The 24944-nt window shown below is 34.8% G+C and overlaps 1 protein-coding gene across 3 annotated transcripts in view; it reads right to left on the bottom strand.

Annotated features, from left to right (window-relative positions):
* LOC106785363 (epithelial discoidin domain-containing receptor 1-like) overlaps nucleotides 1-24944 on the bottom strand; it is a 110138-nt gene that overhangs the window by 20767 nt on the left and 64427 nt on the right. For all 3 annotated transcript variants that reach the window (XM_014745966.1, XM_014745790.1, XM_014745877.1), the window contains exons 5-8: nucleotides 20914-21145; nucleotides 9929-10076; nucleotides 9291-9598; nucleotides 4916-5123 (exon numbers count right to left, since the gene is read on the bottom strand). In XM_014745966.1, coding sequence (XP_014601452.1) covers nucleotides 4916-5123; nucleotides 9291-9598; nucleotides 9929-10076; nucleotides 20914-21145 — 896 coding nt within the window. The remainder of the gene's footprint in view (nucleotides 1-4915; nucleotides 5124-9290; nucleotides 9599-9928; nucleotides 10077-20913; nucleotides 21146-24944) is intronic.

Genomic DNA, 24944 nt, shown 5'->3' on the forward strand with positions numbered 1-24944 from the left:
CTTTCTCTTTCACAATAAGTCTCTATATTAAATCAAATATTTTATTAATTTATCTGTGCATAAATATCGAAACATTTCTTTTTCATTCAATCAGTAATGTGATATATATCTCTTAGAATTTGAAGTTGAAAAGTAAGATCAATAGGAGCAACGATGACAGAGACATAATTACGCGTTCGCGTACAGTTATTTGAATTATAAACCATCACTCACTTCGTAGGATGCAACTGGATGCCTTTCTTCATTTCCGCGAGGAGATCTAAGCGGTTCAAAAACAAAAAAGGAAGAGTAGAGGAAAAAGATGATGGCAAAAAAAAAGTGTAAGCAAGGGCTTTCGTCGCTCGCGTGTGAGAACGACTTGAACGGCGTTTAAGCGAAGAGCCTTTACGACGAGAGCTATGAATTACTAATCTAAGATGTGTTGGTATCCTCCTGTATACAGGGTGTCTCGTTATTCTCAACATTTCATTTAAATACTTTTCCTTTGAAGAAGATCGAATTAATCGGACAAATGTGTGTAAAAATTCGATTAAGATGATCACGCGTCAAGAAAAATTCAATAATAAAAATGAACTGGAAAATCCAAAAAAAAGAAAAGAAAAGAAAAGAAAATGTGTAGACACAAAAAAAAACAAGCACACATCCAATTAGAATCCAACTTAAGAGTACATTTAATGAGAATTCACCGAGTACGTTAACGCGCGCGCGCGTAAGACTTTATTTACTCGTTCAAAGCTCGAGCCAGGATATCATCTTGCAAAGAAGAGACTTATGCGATGCCTAAGACGCTCTGAATATAGTTTTATGAGTAGGAAAGTAAAATGGCTTGGGTGCGCGCGCGTGCGTATGTATGTGTGTGTGCATATGAATGCATGCATGTGCAGCTGACGCTCAATGTCAAACGCAACTAATGCGCTCCTTGATCTCGCGGCCCGTGTCGCGAGCACAGTTCTCTTCTCGCCAATTTTAAAGCTCTTTGATTTACCGTACGGTATGGAAATGCGGTACCATCAAACCCCACCCCCCCCTTCCTCACCGACCCCTTCCCATTTTTTGCCACCCTCCCTTCTCTTCGTCCCCGTCCTCGTCACCGTCATCGTACCTTCTCAACCACCGTTGCTACCTGTTTTTTCTTCCATCCCTTGGTCGGATGATCATCCAACCGAAAACCTACGCTTCCGGCAAAGAATTCGTGGAATTCACGGGAATAGTATGTGATCTTCTTTTGCTAAACGTCACTTGGACACGATATCTTGAATATTTAAAGAACGGAAGGAACCATTCCCAACGGTGAAATATTTTTGCGTGATGCGAGACGATTTCGGATGAGACGACGGAGAATAGAGGAAATATTTCCTATTTCATGAAAGTTACTTGGTCGAGGGAGAACAAGAGGATATCTTTTTTACAAAAGAAAAATAAGAAAAAACAGGAGGGGGAGGCCCAGAGAAATCTTTACCGTTTTTCACGAGTCACAGTACGGCACGAACGAAATTCCAACATGTTTTAATATTAGGAGACCCTTTTTAATGGAAATAATATATAGTATGCCTATGGAATATAACGCGAACAAAACGATTAAATAATAATTTTTCAATAGGAATTTATATAATTTATTTTAAAAGGATATAAATTTTGTCGACATCACCGTGTGGTATTCAATCGTAGTTGACGAGATACCGGATGTTACTAAATCGTTTTTAATCTTATTTTCAAAAATGTTGGTAATAAAGGACAGAAATATTCGCCGGATTCCTCGTCATTCGAGACTTGTTCTTTTTTTCTTTTTTTTTTTATAATCTCGATGTGCCGAGTTATTCATTGGACTTTCCGCGATGTACACCGTCCGTCTCGTTTCTCGACGCTAAAGGAATTTCAACCTTCTTCTTCTTCCTGTTCTTCCACCCTATTCTTTTCCACCCTTATTCAACTCTACTCGTTCATTATTTACAGACATCGGGTACAGAGGACGGTCATATTTGTAGGGTACGTCGTTAAAGGAAGACTCATTTTTCTTCAATACGTCCGTTGCTTCATTTTTCTACTATATCAACCTCCCACCCGTTATATATACTCGCCACAATATCATTGGTTGAAACGAACGTACGAACGAACGAACGAAGGGTGCCGGCTGTTCGATCATGAATTTCACGCGTAACGCGCAAAAGAGATCCCTATGAAATTATCCCTGTCTGGATTGAGAGTGTGCAGGGGAGTATTGCGAAGGATGTTTAGAGGAAGAAAAAAAAGGGTTGATAGCGATCCTATAGAAAGGGTAAAGAAAGAGTATAGGGAAAGTCGTTCGGTATAAAGTAAGCCGTGATACGTCATCAACAACAATCTCCTTTAAGCACGACAATGTTCTCTTTATCTTTATGTTTTTTTTTGTCAGTTTTTCTTTCTTTCTTCTCGACGTTTAATCCACTGTTTGTTTTAACACGGAAACTCACATTTCGTATTTCGTTTCACTCATCGTTGAACTTTTTCTTGTATTATTTCTGTACTTAACGATTCTAAAAAAAGAAAGAAAAAGAAAACAGATCGATTTAAATTATTAGATACGTTATAAATACGAGTCAACACATATAGTGAACGTGTTAAAAAATAACTCGGTTAAAATTCACGTATACTTTGTTTTTTTTTTTTTCTCCAGATAGAAGATATTCGTAAACATGACATTATGTAAAATACATTTTCCAATGCTTAATGGCGTGTCAATTCGTCGATGCCGAGCTTGAACATTACATTTGATACATTGAAGAAAGGCGTCTAGCTTCTAGATGAGTCTTTTGCGAAATAGAAAAAGGTAACGTGAGTGGAGTCAGAGCGTTATTAGCAACCCACCATCGCAGCATGAAGTTCACTCTCTTGACTCGTTTGCTAGTACTTTCCTTCTTCTTTTTTCTTTCTTTTTTTTTTCCTTCTCGTCTTGTCTATGTCATCTCAAAAAGCATTCTATATATTTCACCGAAGTACTTTGCCATCTTTTTGCTTGTACGTGCTTGTACGAAACGAATATAACGTGAATATGAATGTGTTTTAAACCATGAGTCTGCATTAATCGGAACGATTCCGACGAAGTGAGCTTTAAGGAATCGTTCGACGATTCTCATTCGACTGTGCGAAAGCTCTTTCGAGAGTTCTTTGTGTTCAGCCTAAGGGTTATTATTCTCCTCGAAGTCTACCGATTTGGACTTACCTTTTGTATTTCTCTATCTGTGTGTGGTGGCTTCATTAATTCCTAGATGAATTTTAAGTACCTTTATCGTAGCTTTTTTTCTTTTTCTTTTCTCTCTCTCTCTCTCTCTCTCTCTCTTTCTAGAATTCACATCTTTTATTATTTTCTTCTTAACAATGTCTTTATCAGGTATATTAAAGGTAATATAAAAATGATTACAATATATATTTCAAATATTACGATAGATTTTTATAAAGTATATCTATTATTTAATTAATTAAGCAACAAGAGAATATTGCAATTTTAATCGATTATTGTTTAATATTGTTCAAAGAATCGTCATATGTGACAGGAACCTAAATGGTCATTTGATTGCTATCATTTTCCCACGCATAATTAACATGTTCAATAATTACGTTCATATCAATAAACGTTTACAAAAAAAGAAAAAAAAAACGAACGAAACTTGATTAGTCAAACAAATAAAATCATTTTTTTCCTATCATAATTAAAACGAAATCGATCGAATTTAAATCTAATTCAATCGATGGAAAATTTTAAACGTGGAACGATCTTAATATGTTTATGATAAATCGATTCTGAAATAGTCAAGACAATGCGTCTATACGAATAAGATGGTAATTTTCTATTCGATGTATATCCACGATTATAAATCATCTTGCTTTCACATCCATATTGGAAGAACTGGGTGCCTCGATAAACACCGATAAGCTCTTTGTAAGATGCAATTTCCTGACGGAACTACTTTAAATCAGATGGAATTTACTTTCAGTGGAACAGAACGACGGAGAAAGAAAGAAAGAAAGAGAGAGAGAGAGAGAGAGAGAGAGAGAGAGGGAAGGAATAACGGAAGGAATTTTCGAAGACGTACTTCATGATTTTATATCTTTCTTGATAAAGAACCGTACTCGCGTGTAATGCTACCAATACGTTATATCTCTTCCAGGAAACGATCGGGAAAAACGCAAGGAAGGAAAAACACGGATAGAAAAGGAAAAGAAGTTCCTGGAGTGTGCTTTAAATCGAATTGTGAGTGATTTGCGATTTCAAAAGGGAAACATAAAAAAAAAAGTAAAGAAAAGAAAATAAAAAACAAAAAGGTAGCAACGAAACGAGAATGAGATATTGTTCGAAGAAAGTAACGAAGAAAATTGACGCGAGAAGAAAATGTTAATGACAGGTTTTTTGATCGATTTAATAAATATTACGATAACGTATCTTTGAATTTTTTAATTTGTAACAGGACAATAGTATTTACGATAGATCCTCAATTACTCGGTTTTTATCGATTCAAATCGTTTTCGAAAGTTATATTTTTTTTATCGATTGACAGGTCGGTATGCTATTGAGCAAGCACTGATCCAGAAAGGGATGGTTTATAAAGAGGGATACGAATGCGATCCGTTTCTGGCGAATTGAAATAAAATGTCCAGGCTTAAAAGTAAAAAGGAAAGAATAAAAAAAAAATATGTATATACGTAGGTATGTATGTGTGTATATATTTCTCTTTACCCGTTTTGAGTAAAATCCATGCCAGTCAAATGATTTTGCGTCACGAACAGAAAAGTTATTTTGTTTTTTTTTTCTTTTTTTTTTTTTTTTTTTATACAAATGACAGGATCGGCGAGATATTGAAAAGAGAACTTGAACACCTTTTTTTTATTCTGATATAAAAAAAAAAAAAAAATAGAAAAACAAACAGAAGAGAGAACTTACCAGAATCGAAAATCACTTCGCTGATCATGATCCATCTGGCGGAAAAATGGAGTCTCAATTTCACGTACTTCCCGATACGATGGTGAAGCTTGATAGAGACGTTACGAGACGTTTCAAATATTTTGTCCTCCATGTAGGTGTAGGTAATCGGCTCACCGTTGTAATATCGCCCGCCTATACTGAAGAGTATGTCGACTTGTGAGAAGATCTGTGAATAAAAATGAGAACGGTTATGATATAGGGAGATGAAGAAAAAAAAAAAAAATCAATGCACTCAAATCTCGATATAACATATATATAGATATATTTCCTATCTGGGATATACGTTTGCAGAAAAAATAGTGATAACGTAGTAGGAAATGTAAAAATAGTAAAAATTGGGTATTCTGAGTAACCTGTTTCGTTCGTGAAAATAAATCGGAAACAATGTGCAAACGATTTGAATATATTCCTTCGTTCAACACGACACGACGATTAACAATGAAGATTTGATTTTATATAAAAGAAGTAAACGATTAATATTTCAAACAAATATTGATTTTAGTCAATAAAATAAATATATTTTTTTTACTTGATATTATATATATTGTTTTTGTAAAAGAAGAAAACAATGAAATACGTATATACTTCTTGAAAATTTCTCTTTCGGTTTGGTTTACATAATAAACATCCTTATCCCAAGAGAAAATCATTCCCCCGTGGATGCACGTTTAACGGGGTAGCTCTTGTATGCTTCTTATGAGGGTAGAAAGGGATTGGAAACGCAGGATAGTAGGAGTAAAGGTTGTATGGCTATTGAGGACATCATAAAAGTTTAATGTGTCCCTAAAGTTCGATGGAGTATATGATCTGATCATAAATCAAGACTATCATTCGAGGTTGCGCAGGGTTTACATAAAAGAAGAAGGAGAGGGGGCAGTCGGAAGGAGTTGAAGGAAAAACGATTCGCTCGAGTTGTGTCTCTCTAATTTTATATCCGTTCGTTTTTTTGAGAATAAGAAAGAGAAGAATGAAAGAAAAAAATATAAAGGAAAAAGAATGGGTACTCTCTGCCAAGAGAGTGAGAGTGTGAGAGAGAGAGATAAAATGGAAATGAAATGAAAAGAGATTGAAATGAAATTGAATTTGAGAAACGGTTCCGGTTGAAAATAGATGTTAGGAAGTAATTACGGATTAACTTGCATATTTGCCAGAGCTAAATATGTTCAATTGAGATGCTAGAATTGAGAGAAGAAGATATATTAAATATATGAATTAAATTATCTTACGCGTATGAATAGAAGATAATTTATCTATATTTTATGAATAATCGATTGGTAACGTTATCAACGTTATGTGTTTTCTTTTTTCACTTTCATAATTATTTCATTATAATGCTTTTTCGATTAAATCACAATTCGTCGTGATGATACCAGTCAAAAGATTAAAAGAGATTAAATGAAAATAACATAAAAATGTACACACACAATGAAAGGGGAATAAAAGAAAATAGAATAACGTAGCTGAAAGCTGTTCAACCGAACGCGAGTTAAGGAAATATTGAATAATCGTACTTAAACTTCCACCGAGTCTCAGAGTTTAAGAAGGGAAAAAACTTTTTTCAAGGAATGAAAAAAAGAAAGTAGGAAGTAGGAAGAAGAAGAAGAAGAAGATGGCGTTTTTCAGTAAAAATATTCATATTTCTTGCACGTAGTTTGGATTGAATACGTCGTAGATATCGTCCATCTCGTAATTTCCGTTATATAAAACCAATTCTCAAAGATTCTCGTACAGCAACGTTCCTCTCGGTGTACATACAAGCGGAAAATGGTATCGTGTACCTGAAAAGTGGCCGGTATCTGTTGGTAACAGTATAGACATTCCGATATCGATATGCTAACGTAAAATGCCATATAGAAACCGTCGCGTCGTAAGATTCCATAAAACTTTCTTGTAACGTACGATCTACGAATAGAATCGAAATTTTAAATTTCATCTTTTTCTATGTTGTTTGTTGCTACTTACAGTCGTTTTAGTCAAGTGTAAGAGAATCTGATTTAAAATAAAGTAAAATATGTTTAAAAGAAATTAAAAAAAAAACAGAAAAAAATATATTTATTTAAGATTTATACGAAACCAAAAATATTTATCTATTTTCAAAAATAATCTTCTATATCTGGCATTTTATTTTTCTTCTTCTTCTTCTTCAAAAAAAAAAAAGAAAAAAAAAGAAAAAAAGTTCTTTAATCCTAGTTCTTTAATCTTCAAACAAGAGCATCGGCGAGTCGTCAGTAACGAAAAGTTTTAAAGATCTCTCACGAAATTCTTTTAAAAGAAACATATTTTCTTTACTTTAGTTTGTGTAAAAAGAAGAATAAGAGAAGTTTCCCCCTTTTTCGATCCATTAGTCTGCCATAAGATTTTATGCGTTACATTAAATTTTGATAATCTACCCCGAGTGGATTCAACAGATCAACTGGTGTACGACGGGGTCTGAAAAGAGCATTCGTAAATAAAATAAAAAAAAACAAAAAAAAATAAAAATAAGGTTTAGAAGGATGGTTATGGCAAGGGTAGGGAAAGTGTAATCACGTTAATTTATGCACTTTGACGAGAAACGGAAGCGATCCTGCGCGTAACGCCTCGGAAAGTGTCGCGAGAATATCGATTTAGTCGAAAGTGGGTGAGATTAGGCGAAATAACACTATGAGGAGGGGTTCAGGTTGCATCGAAATGCCAAGAGCACGTAGCTAAATGTCTTCGAATCGACAATTAAATGTTCAGTACGTTAAACCTGACTCGTTACCCTTGTCGTTAACTGAAGATTATTCTGATAATACGCGACACACATAATTTGAATCATTTTCATAATCGTTTCTACGATTAGATTTTTATCTCGATAATTAAAAACAAAATATATTAATTCCAAACCATTAGATACAATGCAATTTGTACGATTTCATTTTCCATCAGTTTTCGGAAAAGAAAACCGTGTAACAAATTTTTCATTTTACTAAATTCCGGGGGAAAAAAAAAATTGGTTAGATTAACGACACTTTTCATTTCCCTTTACCTTGACTGTCTCCCCCCCCCCTCCCTATCCCCCTAGTCGGAGCTTTTCCTACAACAATCCCCCTGGCAGGACGAATTTTTAAATCGACAAGAACCATTCGCCGAGAACGATTCTGTTTTGATCAAAAGTCGGGGGCTTTCCATTTCTGGCAACGTTCAATAATCTCCCATGCATATTTCATCGCACGCGCCGTCAAACATTTAAATGCACTATAGAGAGCTATGGAAAGTGCGCGCACGCGAGCGCGTTCAAAGCGGATTTATTGCGAGCCTAGTGAAATACGCGCGCAACGCGCAAATGGTACATAACTTGGGCTCGTATAAATGTTGCGCATGTATATGCGAATACAAATATATCTACATAAATATACAATTTCATATATATGTATATATATATATATATATATATAATATATTGTATCATATTACACATTAGAATAATTTTAAGAAAACATTACCGATAATATTGCAATGTGTAATATTCAAAATTTTGTTTCGCTGTTCTTTACCTCTCTACATCTTTACTTGTAACTTTCTAAATACGTGGAAGTATATGTTCGCAAACTTAAAGTTGTGTTATCCGTATTGAACATTTCCGAAGTTTTCCAAGCTAAACTTATAGAAGATATATCCAACCACTTCTTAAACAATAAAGATGTTACCATGTAATATGATTTCGAAAAAATATGAAATTGATCAGGATGAAAATTGACTACAAGATCCAATATAGTCGAAGAAAGTGTCATTAATCGTGAAAGGTAATAATAGTGTAATGATATAAATGGGAAGTAACTCGGATCAGTGTTGCATTTGGGTGAGTTTGTATTCCATGGACACGTATTCGATAAAGCGTTGAGTAGAATATTCAATCAAGTAACAGCCACAGCAGCTGGTTCGTAAGATGCCAAGAACTTGGTGGTAAAAGGTGGAAAGAAAACTCGAAAGAACACTGAGGGTAAGCCTGTTGATCGACACTGTCTTCGCATTCTTCTCGAGGGCTAAAGGTACAACGTTGCTAAAGCGAAGGTAAACGATTCTTTCGTGAGGTCAACGACTTTACGTTTAGTACACTTTATCGACAAAAGGTTCCCGAGGTTTCTCAACATTTTTCAGTTAAAATACATGACCAAACGTTTCGTTCAACTTGTATTCAAGACACGCGAAAATCGAGCGAAACATTTTTCACGTAATCCCATTTACGACAGAAATATAATCCGGGTCAAGTGTTAGCGATTTCTGAAAGCGAACTGTGAATGGGAATAACGTTCATTGTTTCAAACACATATTTGAACAAACATTCCTAGCACTCCTCCAATCTACTAACCTGAACGTCCCTGGTGAATTGGTTGTTACAGTAAATATGAATTGCCGAGAATTCTCTGACTACATCGAACTCAAATTTGATTTCTATTGGTTGATCATTTCGTGTATCGTTCCTCCATCCAACCCAGCCTTGCCTTCGATCGTCATAATAGCCCATTTTGAAATCATCCGGGCCCATTTTACCGTCTATCAATTGGCCCAATCCACGACGAAGTTCATCGTCCCAATGACCGTCGTAAGTGGCGTCGAAGAATTCCCATTCGTTACCTCTCTTGTCGCCTTGGGGCATCGAATAGGATACAACACCGTCTGACAATGCAAACAAAAAAAGAAAACCAATATTCTTAAGTTAAATTAATTAACTATAAGATTATTGAATTAAATATTAGACCTGGATAAGAAAATTGATAATATTGATAAACAAATCGCGAGTCAATATTTTATTTAGTATTTTATATCTGTGTAAGACCATTTTATATTTTATACGATTCACACAATTTACGAGGGAACTGATCCTGTTGTAAAATGGGTGGGTATTTATGCGACGCATAGAGTTTTCCTCGCTAATAGAACGTTCCAAGCTGGCATACCAAGGGGGTCGAGAAGTTTCACGAAAATTGCCAAGTGCAAACAGCTTACCGCTCCAGTAACACCCGTAGAGCTCGACCCGCATGCAAACTGTCCGCGTGTGACTGCTGAAGGGTAGAAAACGGATCTTGCTAGCCCACAGAGGTGGCTCCAGTTCATGCTTGGACTCCAAATACGTGTTCGTGTTGCCTGGTATTACCTGCAAGTAAAGAGAAAGAGAAAGAGAATGTCAGCTAAAGACCAGAATAATTTCGATTTCCATATTCGGCATTTGAATTCTCTTTGGAATACACCAAATCTCATTAGTTCTAATTATACTAAACTTTTCTTATTAGTTTATATTATTTTTCAATAATTTCCATTAAATATTCATCATATTATTATAACGGATAAGAGATTCTAAAAGTATATTAAACTTAATTATATTAATGATTAACCAAGAATGATGCATAGTTCGTTGGTTTACCATAATTAAACGCAACGTAGCGACGTTTATGTATCCCACATAGTAGATCGTGATTAGTCGGTACATGGAATACCGTTGTCTTCTCCCAGGTATCTTGTCATAAGGACGAATATCGCATTCCATTTCATCGGACAAGACTAAGGACTAATTTCATCCTGCATACCAAGGCAAGTTAGGTAGGAAAGATGATATGCAAGAGGGAGAGAAAATAAACGAATATATTTCAAACACGTAATAAATAAATCTATATCTTGATTAATAATATAAAATGCATTAAATGCATTAAATAATATAGAATCTAAAAAAAAAAAAAAATAAAAAAAAAGTAAAACATAAAATAAGAGATTGGATTAGATTATTATATTCGTAATTACATTTTACCGTTAATTATTATTCGTCATTTACGTGTATCGCTATTAAAAAAATAATATTTATTTTCAATAATATATAAGTAATATAAAGTACGGGGAAAAAAGCTTGAGAATTGTAATATTGATTTTTCCAAGTTTATGAATAAAATAAGCAGTTTTATCTGACGTTGAGCGACCCAGGGAAAGAGATGAAAGAGTGTGGGATATAAAGACAGGCGGAATGACCGAGTATGTATTAGGGTATAAATGTATGTATAATGGTATGTGTGCATGGTGTCCCGAGAGATCACGCGAAGTGGCGTTGCCCATGGTGAGCAGATAGCAGCAAGCTGCAAAGTATGTATATATATATATATATATATATATATATGTGGTAAGAGCTTTTACTTGGTGTACGTGTCCGATGTGTGTACGTGTAAGCTTGATAGTTTCTTGCGTATAGAACACAGGGTATAACACGGTCGCGTGACAAAGTATTTTGTGGCAGACACGACACATTCTGTGCACGTTTCGTTGCTCGGCACACGTTTCTCGCCTTCGGACACCTTTATCACCCTTCTTGCTACTACCTCGACCTTCTTTCTTTTTTTTTTCTTTTTTTTTTTTTCTCTCTTTCTATTTTCGTCCATACAGGTACGGACATGTACCATCGATTTCAGTTTTGGTATCGCCAATATCGAGTTCACTATTCGATACATCTATGTGCATAGAAAGTGATCCTTCTTTACCTTCCTTTTGCAATTCTTGAATATACACTACTTGTTTTTATAGTATTATATTATTCTAGATGGTAAAAGGATATTACTTTACTGTAAAACTTATCCTCCACCCCTCTAATTCTATTTCAATAGATCAGAATTCAGTCTAACGTAGAAATGTTCAATGGAGTTTATTTAATAATCGATTATTACGTCTGTGAAATATGTATAACAGCCAATATTTTTGAAGTAACTTTATTGTTGTTGTTGGTTTTACTTGTCGTTTTATATATATAAATATGAAATTTTAATATTTAACATAGAGAGAGATAGCTCAAAGGTAGTAAATTATTAAATAATTATCATTTCTTTTTTCTTTTTTCGATTGTTTTTTGCAATACCGGGGATAACTTTTTCTAAAAAGTCTTGTTCAAGTTGGTCGGTGCAACCTGGAGCCACGCCTGAAGTACTTAGCGTGCGAGATCGTAATATCTTTCTTCCTCTCGTTTTTGCTGTCGGTATCATACGTTGTCAAGGAGCAATAATGCGGTGCAACGTGGACGATGGATACATGCACGTTATTTCTTCATTACGTAGTCATGGAACGTTGTACCAGTTTGTCCCCCCCTACACCCCCACACAACCCACACCACCCCAAAACAAAATTCTTCCTCTTCAAAACGATTTACGATTCTTTTATATCTGATCGATGAAACGCGATATTTTGATAGTGGAATATACATTGTGATTGATTCTCATTGGTCACACGCCTCCTATCCATTGCAAATATTTTAAATTCGTGTCGCATTGAAATTCCTATCACGTTCGCTCTTGCATTACTAACTGGATTCGTTGAAACTGCTGGTGCATATTTAAAAAATACAAAAAAAAACATATGCAACCTACGTATATACGTATGTAGAGAATTGTTGTTTTTATATTTTGCGTTCGTCAAATAGAACACACCACATTTTCGTGAATCGTCTATGAGCGATGATACTTTTCATTTCCATCTTGTCAATTTGATTACTTTTTCTTTCTTTCTTTCTTTCTTTATTTCATTTTAAGGAATACAATTTTATACGATTTTCAAACGAGTTAAATTAAAAGAAACATTGTTGTGTTTATCCTTTCAAAATGTACTTTTCTTTTACTTAGGAAGTTGAAAATACTTGGAAGTAAAAGCTAGTCAAGATACGAAGTAGGTATTAGCGAGTTCATATGCCCACCCCCTCAGTGCAATTTGCCAGAGCTACATCGATTTCACTTCTGCAAGAGGAAAAACAAGACGTGGTGCGTGTAGTGCAAGGGGAGCTGGGGGCCGGGGGAAAGTCGATACGAGTTGGTGGTGGTGCGTGCTCGTACTTGGGGGTCAAACGTTAGACACGGAGGTGATCGTCGATGTTATCGACCTTTTGTGGCTACGACGACGACGACAACGTTGAAGTCGTTGCCCACAAGATTCCTTCTTTCGTGTTTAGAACCATTGTTGGTTCGTAGAAACGATAATAATTACTAATGCTAATTGAGTTTTTCTACTTATAATTTTACTATCAAAGTAATTTACCTAAAGTTTTTATTTTTTTTCCCCCATTTACGTTAATTCTATTCTCACAAATTCCAATAATAATAAATATTAATATAATTAACGTAATATAAATTCGTTGCAATGTAATTCGATCTAATTAATTATAATTTTTAATTTATCTCTCTCTCTCTCTCTCTCTCCAACTAATTATAATAAATTGTATAAATATCTTTAAAAAAGAGTGTAAATTTGTAACGAGAAAAAAATATATTTACGTTAAATTCACATTTTTATCTAATAATAATAATAATAATGTTAGTATTATGCGATTCGCAAGAAGTATACAAAAATGAGGATCTTTTTATACAATTGACACGACACTAGAACATTAGGAATGTATATTGTGAACACGTACGAAGCATAAGGTTTCGAAGTATCCTCTGAATGGGGGTAAAAAGGGACGAGTTAAGGATGAAACTGAAACTGCAAAAGGGCAGGTGGAACACGTTTCTTAGGAGAAGTGTGAAAAGTAAAAACGGTGTACAAGGACGCGATGTGAAGTCATTTTACAAGCTTCCTCTTTTCCCTTTTCTCGTTCATTCTTTTTTTCCTCTTTTCCTTTCATTCTTCCTTTCTTTCTTTCATTCTTTCTTTCATTCTTTCTTTCTTTCCTACCTTCTATCCATCTTTTTTCTCGAGTCGCGAGCGTGAGATAAGACATCTGTCGACTTTTATGCACTCGCTATACCCGACGGGACTCGTAAAATTATATTGCGAACACGTTCTTGAGTAAGAGAAAGAGAAAGAAGGAGTTTAAGTTCATATTTCGATAGAACTTGTCGTCTGAAGGAGACCTCTTTCTCTTCTATGAGCGAATGAATGAAAGTAAAAAAAGAAAAGAAAAAAAGAAAAATACCTGACAATTCCTCACACTTGTTCGAATACTTAAGAACGAGAAACTTGAGATAGAAAGAGAATTGAGAAAACCTGAGGTACTTTAAACATTTCCTACCCTCCCCCCATTTACATGATAATAAACTATCTTCTTCTCAGATTTGTACGTGATATTATTTTAACAAGAACAAATGTATTATGTAAAAAAAAAAATAATAGAAAATATTCTTATATATAATATAATATAATTGATTATTATCGCTAACGCGTATATAAATTTGTCGACGAAAATTTCTATTGAAAAGAAAAATAATGGAAAATAATATTCGACTGGTTGCGCATATGCGCGCGATGTAATAAATTCGATTTATGTGTTTCTTCGATAGGTAGACGAAAAAAAAGAAAGGGTCACGAGCTACTACTCAAGTTACAGCCACTCAAGTTCGCATTGACATGAACGAGTAGTACACTAGAAGAAGAAGTACCTTATTTCGAAAATTTCTCAACTACGAACATTTTTAAAAATCATACGTTTATCATACAATTCTTGTTTCGAGTAGTCCTCGTGGTTGCGATCAAATCGAGACGACAATAATACAACTACTTCTCATCGAAGAATATAGTGTGTCAATAATATTTGTCTGTTCTAATTTGTGAAAAAAAGAAAAAGAACAAGGAATAGTCAAAATTGTCTAAAAATTTGATCTTAAAAAAGAAAAGAAAAAGAAAGAACACTTTGTAGAACATCGAATTAGAATAAAAACGGTGGATTTAAAAATAAATGAGAATAAAAAGTACTATCGAATGGTAAATGATAAAAAGAAAAAAGAGTATGTAATGGTATAGCTGTCAGGGAGATTTCTAAAGCGAGCAAGAGAAAAAGAGAGAGAGAGAGAGAGAGAGAGAGAGAGAGAGAGAGAGAGAGAAATGAAAATTAGAAAAAAAGAAGAAAAAAAAGAAGAAAAAGTGACGGTACAAGCAAGTAGGTTCTATCGCCATTATTCCGTCACGCGAAGAAATTGTGTTCCCTTTCTCAAAACACACACACACACACACACGAATATATAGATAAATACACGCAGAAACGCATACACATTATCCTCCATATCTTCTTCGTAGCCGCAGAGAATACTATGGTGGAAATCCGATAATTACGAAGGGTGGCGAAATGGGAGGGACGGAAGTGCGTGCGTGCGTGCGTGCATGCATGCGTTTGTTCGTTCATTCGTATATGTACGAGTGTATGTATATACCTATGTTTACGTTCACGCATTCATTCGTTCAACGATGAGATTCGAACGTGTGCGAGAAACCATAACACGCAAGCAACTACGAGCATCGGACCGTTGTCGTCATCTATATCGGCTAGACTTGCTTCCACATAAATCACTACACTCGTATCTCAGACGGGGGTAGGAAATATAGGGTGAGAATCGAATAAAGCTTAACCGAACGTACAAAAGGAAGTGAATGGAACTGGAAATACGTTGTTGAAACAAATTACAATTGAACGTTTTTCAAAAGAAATTTTCTTTTGTAAGTAATAACCGTGTATATATATATATATATATATATATATACATTTTCTTTTACTAATGTTTTACAAAGTAATCTCACTATTTTATAAATAAATGATTTTGTAATATTATATTCTCGAATGAAATTAAATTGATATATCTATCTATCTATCTGTCTAGATGTATTTATTATTTGTGGAAAATAAAAATCAATTTGTCGAGTCTCGTTAAATGTTCGGATCAATCGTTTTGTTATCATTGCCAACGACGTAATTGGATTCGTTCGTTTGACGATTTATCCTATAACAAGTTCTAGTATATATTTCTACGTATTCAGAGAGAGAGAGAGAGAGAGAGAGAGAAAGATACACGATTATTATTAATACTTATATATACGTATAGAGAATTTCTTGAACGTTGAGCGTGAGTAGTGCTCGTTTCAAGATGCGACAAACGCGTGGGACGATTCTATCTGACAACGAAGATCAACATGACCGATCGTACCGCGTGTTTAACAACCATTTCGAAAGTATCGTACCATGAGAAAAGATTATCTTACGGGTTCGTCGAAAATTAGGTACAACGTAGAAACGAGCTTGTCATGCATTGATGCACACATGGATATACGTACGTCAATTTTTATAGTTAACACAATTATTACAATTATCCGATGCATTTTCACGACAATTCTTTCGCTAATTGCATTCGAGCACGGAAATATTTATTTTATTCACGTATATAGATATATATATATATGTTTCCTCAAAAATATTGAAAATTTTCTTCAGCTTTATTTTATTATTATCATTATTATCGTGGCTTAATTCTTGCCTGGTAATAACGTCTTAACGAATACGCCTGCGCATGCCAAGCATCGTAAATTATTGTGAGAAAAAGAACGAAAGTGTGTCTTAGAGAGAGAGAGAGAGAGAGAGAGAGAGAGAGAGAGAGAGAGAGAGAGAGAGAGAAGACGAGAATAATTCGGCACAGTAAAAAAGTAGTGCTCGTTAAAAAGTATCGCGTTCTGCAGTGGAACAGAAAGTAGAACGATTTCGAGATTCTCCTGTTTTTAGAAACGTCATTCTAATGCGTCTTGTTGCAGCAGTCAGTTTCGAGGAACGTTAACAAAGATACTGGGAATTTGCCAATTTTCCCTACATTTTTTTTTCTTCCTCTCTCTCTCTCTCTCTCTCTCTCTCTCTTTCTCTAACGTTTTAAACTAATTCGTACCAAAATTTTCGCGTACATATTACCATAAATTAAAATATATTTTAATTAGTCCGGTGAGAAAATCTTTGTAAAAAGATAAGAGATAAATGGATTATCTCTCTCTCTCTCTTTCTCTCTCTATCTTTCACATTTTGGAGATATGAAGTTAGATAAAGAGTGATTTTTTATTTTAACCTCCTAAATAAATTTCCATATACTATTGTTATATATTAAAGTAATATTTAAAATACATTTAAGCTGTTTAAATTATAAAAAATGTTTATAGAATGACCTGATGTATGAGATGGATTTCTCTCTCTCTCTCTCTCTCTCTCACTCTCTCATTCTGGAGACACAAAGTTAAATTAACGGATGATGGATTTTCTATTTTTATTATTTTGAAATTTATTTATGCCGAGTAAATAGAGTAATTTTAATTATTTAAAATAATGATTTTATGTCATACATTTCCTAAGGATTTTGTAAAAATTTTTCCACCGTATACTATTTAGAAAAGAGCTTTTCTATATTATACCTTAGGATTTGTATATGCTTTCAACTAAACTGAAAACCTAACTTAACTTTGAGAGTTGCTTACTTTTCCTTCTACCGACTGAATCTTCCGCTTGGAAGGGGAAAAAAAAAAAGAAATTCCTTACCGCATTACTATTCCATTTAATTTTTAATTTATAATAAATGTATATTCAGCGATATTTAAAAGAGTTCATTGTGGAAGTAATTGCGTATATAATACTCCGATAATCTTCTTCTTCCGTATAAATAGTAAATGAAGAAGAAGAAAAAATAAAAAAAAGAACAGGAAAAGAAATTAAATTTCACGGAATAAAAATATTTTTTTTTGTTAAATCCGTGTAATAAAGTAAGTGTGTTTTTCTTACTTTTTTTTTTTTACAAACGTATCGTGGAAAAATAAGAAGAAAAAAAAAGGGAAAGAAACTCTATGAAAAAAAAATATATCGCCATTGAAGGTTTCGCCATTAGTCCGATAACTTGCAATTTTCCACGTTAAATGGTATAGGTTGGAAGAAGACACGGAACGAGGTAAACTCTGGGTCCATCCATCCGGCAAACGTTTCCATCGAGTTCCATCCCCCTTCTTCCTGTACCTTCCTGAACGAGGAGGAGCCAACGAGCGTGTAAAACGCGTAGGACGATCTTTCCGCTCGGCTAGACAGCGCAATATTTGTTATCGGAGTTTCGTCATGAAAGCTCTTCGTCTAGGAATGAGGCAGCGTACGTGAAAATATTCCCGATGGACCGGAAGCTTGATATAAAAAAAAAAAAAAAAAAAAAAAAAAAAAAAAAAGAAAGGTAAGAACAAAAAGAATAGTTTGTCAAAAGTAAAGGAAAGTACAGAGTAAAAAAAAAAGAAAAGGGAAGGAAAAGTAGATAAAAAAAAAAAGAATACGAGCAGGTTTTCTACACTTTGCTCGGAAAACTGCATAGCGCAAGTGCAACTCGGCTGTGTGTGTGTGTGTGTGTGTGCTACGAGGATGCAATTGCAACGAATTTACGTCACGAGAGATTCCGGGAAAAGCCATTTAATCTCGTCCCAGTCGATGCTGGAAGTTTTACGAAGAGTATACGAAACGTACAGTACAACAAAATGTCTATGCGTTTGTGCGTTTGTCTGTTGCTGTTGCTGCTGCAGTTGTTGCTGTTTCCTTTCCTCTGTACGTACGTATGTATGTATGAACTTTGTATGCATGTACATATAGGCGGCTAATGAGAGCCCAGGTCGTTCTGTTTGACGCGACTATTTATTATTAAGGCGACTCGTGTTCAAGGGAAAGGGAAAGGGAAAGGGAAAGGTTTGAAAGGCGACCGACTTCACGAGCCTTAATTACTTCTGTCGGTCTTTTGAAGCTCCCGCTAGAACCCCTTATTTCGTCGTTGATGATCGCATAATGATGATTATTATTATTATTATTATTATTAATGTTATTATTATTATTATTATTGTTGTTATTTTTATAATTATTACTATTATATGTTTTTCTCTTTTATTTATTCTTAAACTCTTTGTTTTTTTTCTTTTTTTCTCCCCCCCCCCCACCTCCCGAAAGAAAAGAAATAGGAATGAGAAAAGATGGACGAGAAGACGCGCGTAATTTGGGATACGAACGATCAAAGGAGAAGCGCTTTTGCTCGTGACTTAAGTTTGCCACCTACAACGGCGAGAATAAGAGGGAAAAAGAAAGAAAGAAAGAAAGGAAAAAATAATATGAAAATAGAAAGAGAGAGAGAGAATAAAAGAAGAAAGATTCTTCTTCTCCTCCTCTTCTTTCCACCCAACTCCTTTCCCTTTTTCTACCTATTCCAATTAGATCTTTTTTAATTAAAACATTCCACGTTTTAGCAATTTCTCACGGGAATCAACCACAGGCAAGAATGAAGACTTGAAATTGTTTTCGCAGATGGAATTTGATTCGCTTTATCGAGTATCGTATTCTATTTTTTTTTTCATTTTTATTCTTACAAGAGAAAATTGAGAATAAATTTTGTCTCAATCTCGCACTTTTTTCCCTTTCTTTTTCCCTCTTTCTTTCTTTCTTTCTTTCTTTCTTTCTTTCTTTCTTTCTTTCTTTCTTTCTTTCTTTCTTTCTTTCGATATCTTTTAATATTTATTTTAATCAACGTAGACTAAAGATTTGTTCGTGATATACATCAGTATGCGAGTTTAAGGTCGCCAGACGATTAATAATCAGAAAGCAGTGAATAATCATGAATCCAATCGTTTGTTCGAATCGCCTTTGGAAAGATGGGCAGCAGTAAAAGTAAGAGAGAGAGAGAGAGAGAGAGAGAAATAGAAAGGTAGAGTTAAAACCCTTGGCACATTAGCGCCAACGCAATTGGTTCATCAATATTAATAAGAGATCGTAACTGGACAGTGGACGGGCATTGATTGGTCAGCCAATTTGCCTAGCGGCTAAGTTTTTTGCGCGAACGCTTAACATTTTCTTTTCTCTTATTTTTCTATTTTGAAACACGAAAAGAAATAGAAGAATGATAAAAGTATAAAGGGTGTAGGTAAAGACGTATATATATATATATATGAGGGAACGATCATTGGGTATTAATGATGGACGCGTCAAGTATAAAATCTTGCCTAAGGGGATTTATCAATGAGTTGAAACCTTTAAAAGTGTCTTAATGGGAAGAGTAATTCTATCTTCATACGCATAACGCATTACGCGAACGATTCGAAACTTGATTAGTATCTCATGGTTATACCTATAATCGTTATACGTTATTTACCGAAAACGGGGAGTGGGGACGAGGACGGGGACGGGTTGGATTTCTACGCTGGTAGAACAAATTTGTATCGATAAAGTTCTTGTTACGACTATGGTAAATAATAGAAAACGATCGAATATCTAGTTGAAATTTCAATGTATATCTGGTAATGAAAAATATGCGATAAAGATTGGATAGTATCGATGTTTGTATAAGATTTAATTGAAAAATTGTCTGTAACCGTGGCGTTAGACGAAGAATTTGAATATTCGTGATTATAAAAGGAAAAAAATATGGATTGACGATGATTGCCAATGAACGGGAATATTCTTTCGATCGAGAATTTTAATCATTTCGAAAATACCGTGTTATTTGATAAAATTAATTAGGATAGGTGCAAAACTCAAACTCAAGAGTGATTTAAAATAAGACGAGCTTCGAGAGAAAATCGATTTTGATGGATGAGAGAGGATAACGTTCTAACGAAGGTAATGGCTCGTTCTTCGATTGGAGACCCAGTCCAAAAGCTCCTTCCTAAAGCTTCGAGATAGCTTTGGCTAACCGTTGAACGGATTCGACGATCTCTAAGGTACGTCTGGGTTCAGGCTACCGACAAAGTGGCAGCTTCCAACGGTACGAAATTAGCTTACGGTTTCGCGATAAGCCGTTTACATTAATCCCTCCAGTCGGTCTTCGATTCCTTCATCGGTGGCCAGTAAACTACAGAACGAACGTACCCGATGCTTTGAGCTTCCACCATGCGAATTGCGTCTGCTTTTCAAAGAGGCTAACAGTTACTCTACTTTCTCAAGAGAATATAATTAGATGTACACTAATGAGTGTTCTCTATCATGGTTATCCCAGTTACCAATTAACGAAGATATTACTCTCTAAACAGGATTATTGATATCTTCGATTATATTTCAAGCATATGACGCAATGTATTAAGCCTCTTCGAACTGTTTTATGACCGAATGATCACAATCATTTCACTCAAATAGAATGTTATTACTAATGATCATTTAAATCGTTTGTGTAAATCAAACGTTCAAAGAAATTTCTTACGTACTGTAATAACGATGCCAAGGAATTTACCTCTTGTCCTTTGATGTCCCTGTAACGAACCCATTTGCCCAGTCGTGGTCGCCAATATTCTAGAAGATAAGCCTCCGAGTACTCGACACCCTGTCCGTTTCCAAAACGACCTTGAGTAGCGGTGGCAGTGATAAGATGGACAGTGTGGAGATCAATTTCCAACCACTCTTTCGCTTCCTTTGTGATCTGATTCTTCGGACACCAAGCACCACCGAGGCTCTCCGTTTTCAATCTAAAATCAATAGATCCTTTAGTCAGTTATGGTTACATGTTAACGCGATCAATGAAATGTTCTTCTACAGAAGGCTTAAATAAATCATTACAGTTCCGGTCTATTTGAACTTAGGAAAGAGACAAAGATAATGTAAGAAACGATATAAGTTAAATGGTATTAATTAACGATTGACATTTCAGACAGAAGTAACTATAATTAGGTATTACCGATTCTCTCTCTTTATAAGGATTTTCGAATCGGCAGACCCTAGTTATCGAGATTTCTGAGTTGTGAAGACCCTAAAGTCTTATTTTTGGGATTCTCTTTTCATGTCCATCGAAACGTTCGAAATCACTTATCCTTCGTACTATTGAAGAAACTCTTTTCTCGAACCCCACATCAAGTAAGAATTTGGAAGAGAGAAGATGAGAATGAAAGGGGAAAAAAAGAGAGAGATAGGGAGAGGGCTGGAGAATCGGAGTGTGTCGTTGCCGGCACGGTTATAATCTTTTGGAATGGGAAGGATAGCAGAAAGCAAAGCCAAGGAGAGAAGGTTGGCAGGGATGGAGCATGAATAAAAGATGAACCGTGAAGCGCCTTCCCTAATTGCGTGGACCGTTTAAACGCTCGACTAAGAACGAGGGAATCCTCGTTCGATGCAACACGTACACGAAAATCGTGCGAATTTGCCTGTATATCCAAAGGTATATATATATATATATATAGATATATATATATATTTGTAGAGAAAGCGGGCTGCATTAATGAGCATCATTGGTGCTGGAAGGATCATGAACAAGGAAGGATGCAAAGGATCAGAACACGTCCGTGATCAGGATACCAGAAACTTTCTGTTTTCAGATTTCATTACCAAACGATTGGATTTAAATTCTCATTCGGTCGCAATTTGTTATTAAGCGAATTTGATAAGTGTCAAATATTATTTGAAATACGTTTAAAAGTTATATACAATAAATCATTAACGAATTCGAAACAAAATTTGATTTTATATTTATCTTATTTAAAACGAATATTATATGTATTTTTTTTTTCCTTCCGACGTATACTATCAGTTGAAATTATCTGTGTAACTCAAAAATATAATAGATTAATAATGAAACATTAGTTAATGACAATACTGTTCAATGTCCATTTTAAAATGGTATCTTTACAAAATATAGGATATTATTAGGTTAAAGGCAAAATTCTGATTTTCCCTCGAGATCCATTCAATTCATAAACCATGCAGCCCAGTCATTTTACAGATACACAGAATCGATTCGTCTTTTATCTCTAACAGCAGTAATTAGCATTTTCGCTTATCTCTAGCTATGTCATACTGTCGACTCGCTCGCGATCACTTATTTCTGTCCACGTTGCAATTCGGTTAATTCCAAAGAGATTGGTAGAATCATTGGCGTGTGTGTGTGTGTGGGTGTAAAGCTTTGCCGACGAGGGGTATAGTAGAGAGATGGAATAAGTTCGATAATGGACGATTTAGCTATGAGAGTTGAACGTTTAAAACGCCGTGTTCCGATAATTCGAATTTTTCATTAACTTTGCTTGGATATATTGTCGGTATCTAATAAGTGAAGTCTTTCTAACTGTCAATTTCATTGCGAGTCTTTCGGTTGCATAATGTAATGTACGCGTTAAAGAAAGAAAGAGAGAGAGAGAGATTGCTGGGTAATTTCAGACGTGTTACCACTTTCCCCTTTTCGAATCCAGAATTATCTGCGGGTGGAAAATTAACTGCTCGTGAGAGTGTCTTTCTCTCTCTCTCGGTTTTTTTCCGTCTGTGTTTCGCTCAATTTAATGCCATCCGTCCATCCATCCATCCGTCCGTTCGTCCTACACGTCAGTCCGTTTATCCGACACGGGGGAATGAATTTTCGAATGGCACGGTATGAGAGTGTCCCACGTAAAAAGCGATACCTCTGATCGTCCTTTTTAGCTTTACAGGGACCACACACCTCGATATCTTCCCTTTATTCTTCTTATTGTTTTTATTCTTCTTCCTCTTTTTCTTCCTCTTCCTCTTCCTCTTCTTTGCATCTTCTTCTAACGCGTATCCGAGAAAACTTAGTTATAAATAGAATCGTACTTGTCTCGGCTGGCTAAACGCAAACTGTCTTTTACATGTACTTTCATTTTAATAACGCGAAATTACATTTATCTAACATGCATTATACGCGTATATACAACACGAGAAACATTGGTATTAACTTTCACAAAAAGTGTTCGTGCGTGCGTGAGTGCATGCGTGAGTATGTTTCCTGTAGATAAATATTTCTTTTTCGATCGAAATGATATTGATTTACAACTGTTATGATGATTTCAAAGATAACAGGAAATACAGATCGTAATTTATTCTTTTCTTTTTCTTTTTTTGTCTAATAAAAAGAAAAAAAAAGAAAAAGAAAAAGAAAACGAAAGAAAAGATATTTTTTTCTTCTCGGTGCTCGTCTGAGAAACGCAAAACCAGTCTGTCGAAGCTACTTGTTATCGATAAAGAGATGCTTCCAGGTCGCGCAGGTTGTAAATCTCGTGAAAGGAGATCCCGCCAGTTATAACGACGACCGGTCCACCATAGGATAACAAAAAAAGAGAGAAAAGGTGATGCGAAAAAGGAGTCGTTATCATTCTCGCCTCAGTTGAATGTATAACTCGATTATTAATTCCTAGTGAACCTGATTATCAGTAAGAGGTAAGACGTATACGACTAGTCTTAGACGTCATTTAATACTAAGAAACGTTTAAAACGATTTTTTTGTCTATTTTTTTTCTTCGATTTATCGTGATCAATCATTATTTTTTTTTTTTATCTCCATAGTGAAGGTAATCCACGTATGACATAGAAGTGAATGATTGTCAGACGATACATTTAACCATATCAATTTATTTCAAATGATTTAGTATCGATCTTACAGTTTATACGACAAAAATACGAGCATAAATAATTTATTCGTTTCCCTGGAGTGTTGCTAAAAATACGAACAAAAGTTAACGGAGTTTACCATTTACGAATTTCTGTTTTTGTTTTATTTTCGAATAAAATGTCCGTACGAATTGAAGAGCTTTCTTCTTCTTCTTCTTCTTCTTCTTCTTCTTCTTCTTTTTCAGTCGTTTCTCTTCAGTAATAAACGTTATCGTGGCTATGTTTCTAAAAGTGAGACTGTATAATCTTTTTTTTAAAGAGGCTTTTCGTTATTTCCGTTGTTCTTATTTTTGGTCTCTTATTTAAAATACTGAAAAGAGTCTCTTGATTGCACGTTACGATCGTACTTTTTACAAAAACGACATTGGCCACTCCTATTTCCCTCTTGGAAGATGCAAAATCGAAAATGAGATTCACATTGGTATCATTTGAAGCGATTGCTAAGTGCATAATTGCTCTCGATTCCACAAGACTCGTACAAGTTCTTTACGAAATTGCTTGGTGAATCGAATTGGAACTGGTATCCCAACGCGTATGCACGAGTTTCTACGGAAATAAAGTCGTTATCCATAAATTGCTATCGTTTAACGTTATGTATATTTGCAGAAAACGATAAACGATATCTTGGTCAGGTGTTGAAATAAGAAGCAAGGAAGAAATTTGCGCTCGTTTGCGCAAACGACGATGATAGTTCGTTATATCGGATGTGGCAAAATAAAACAAATAAATATTAAAGAGAAAATGATCACGTTAAAGATAATTATGTCAAAGATTATTAATAATTAGTTATCTAAGAAATAATTATTTTATGATAGAAATGAAATTGTTGGATTTGATTGACAATAATTCACGGAACTATATATATATATATATATATAT

This window comes from Polistes canadensis, unplaced genomic scaffold (genome assembly GCF_001313835.1).
Source record: "Polistes canadensis isolate GaletaPanama2010 unplaced genomic scaffold, ASM131383v1 scaffold_0, whole genome shotgun sequence".
Classification (NCBI taxonomy): domain Eukaryota; kingdom Metazoa; phylum Arthropoda; class Insecta; order Hymenoptera; family Vespidae; genus Polistes; species Polistes canadensis.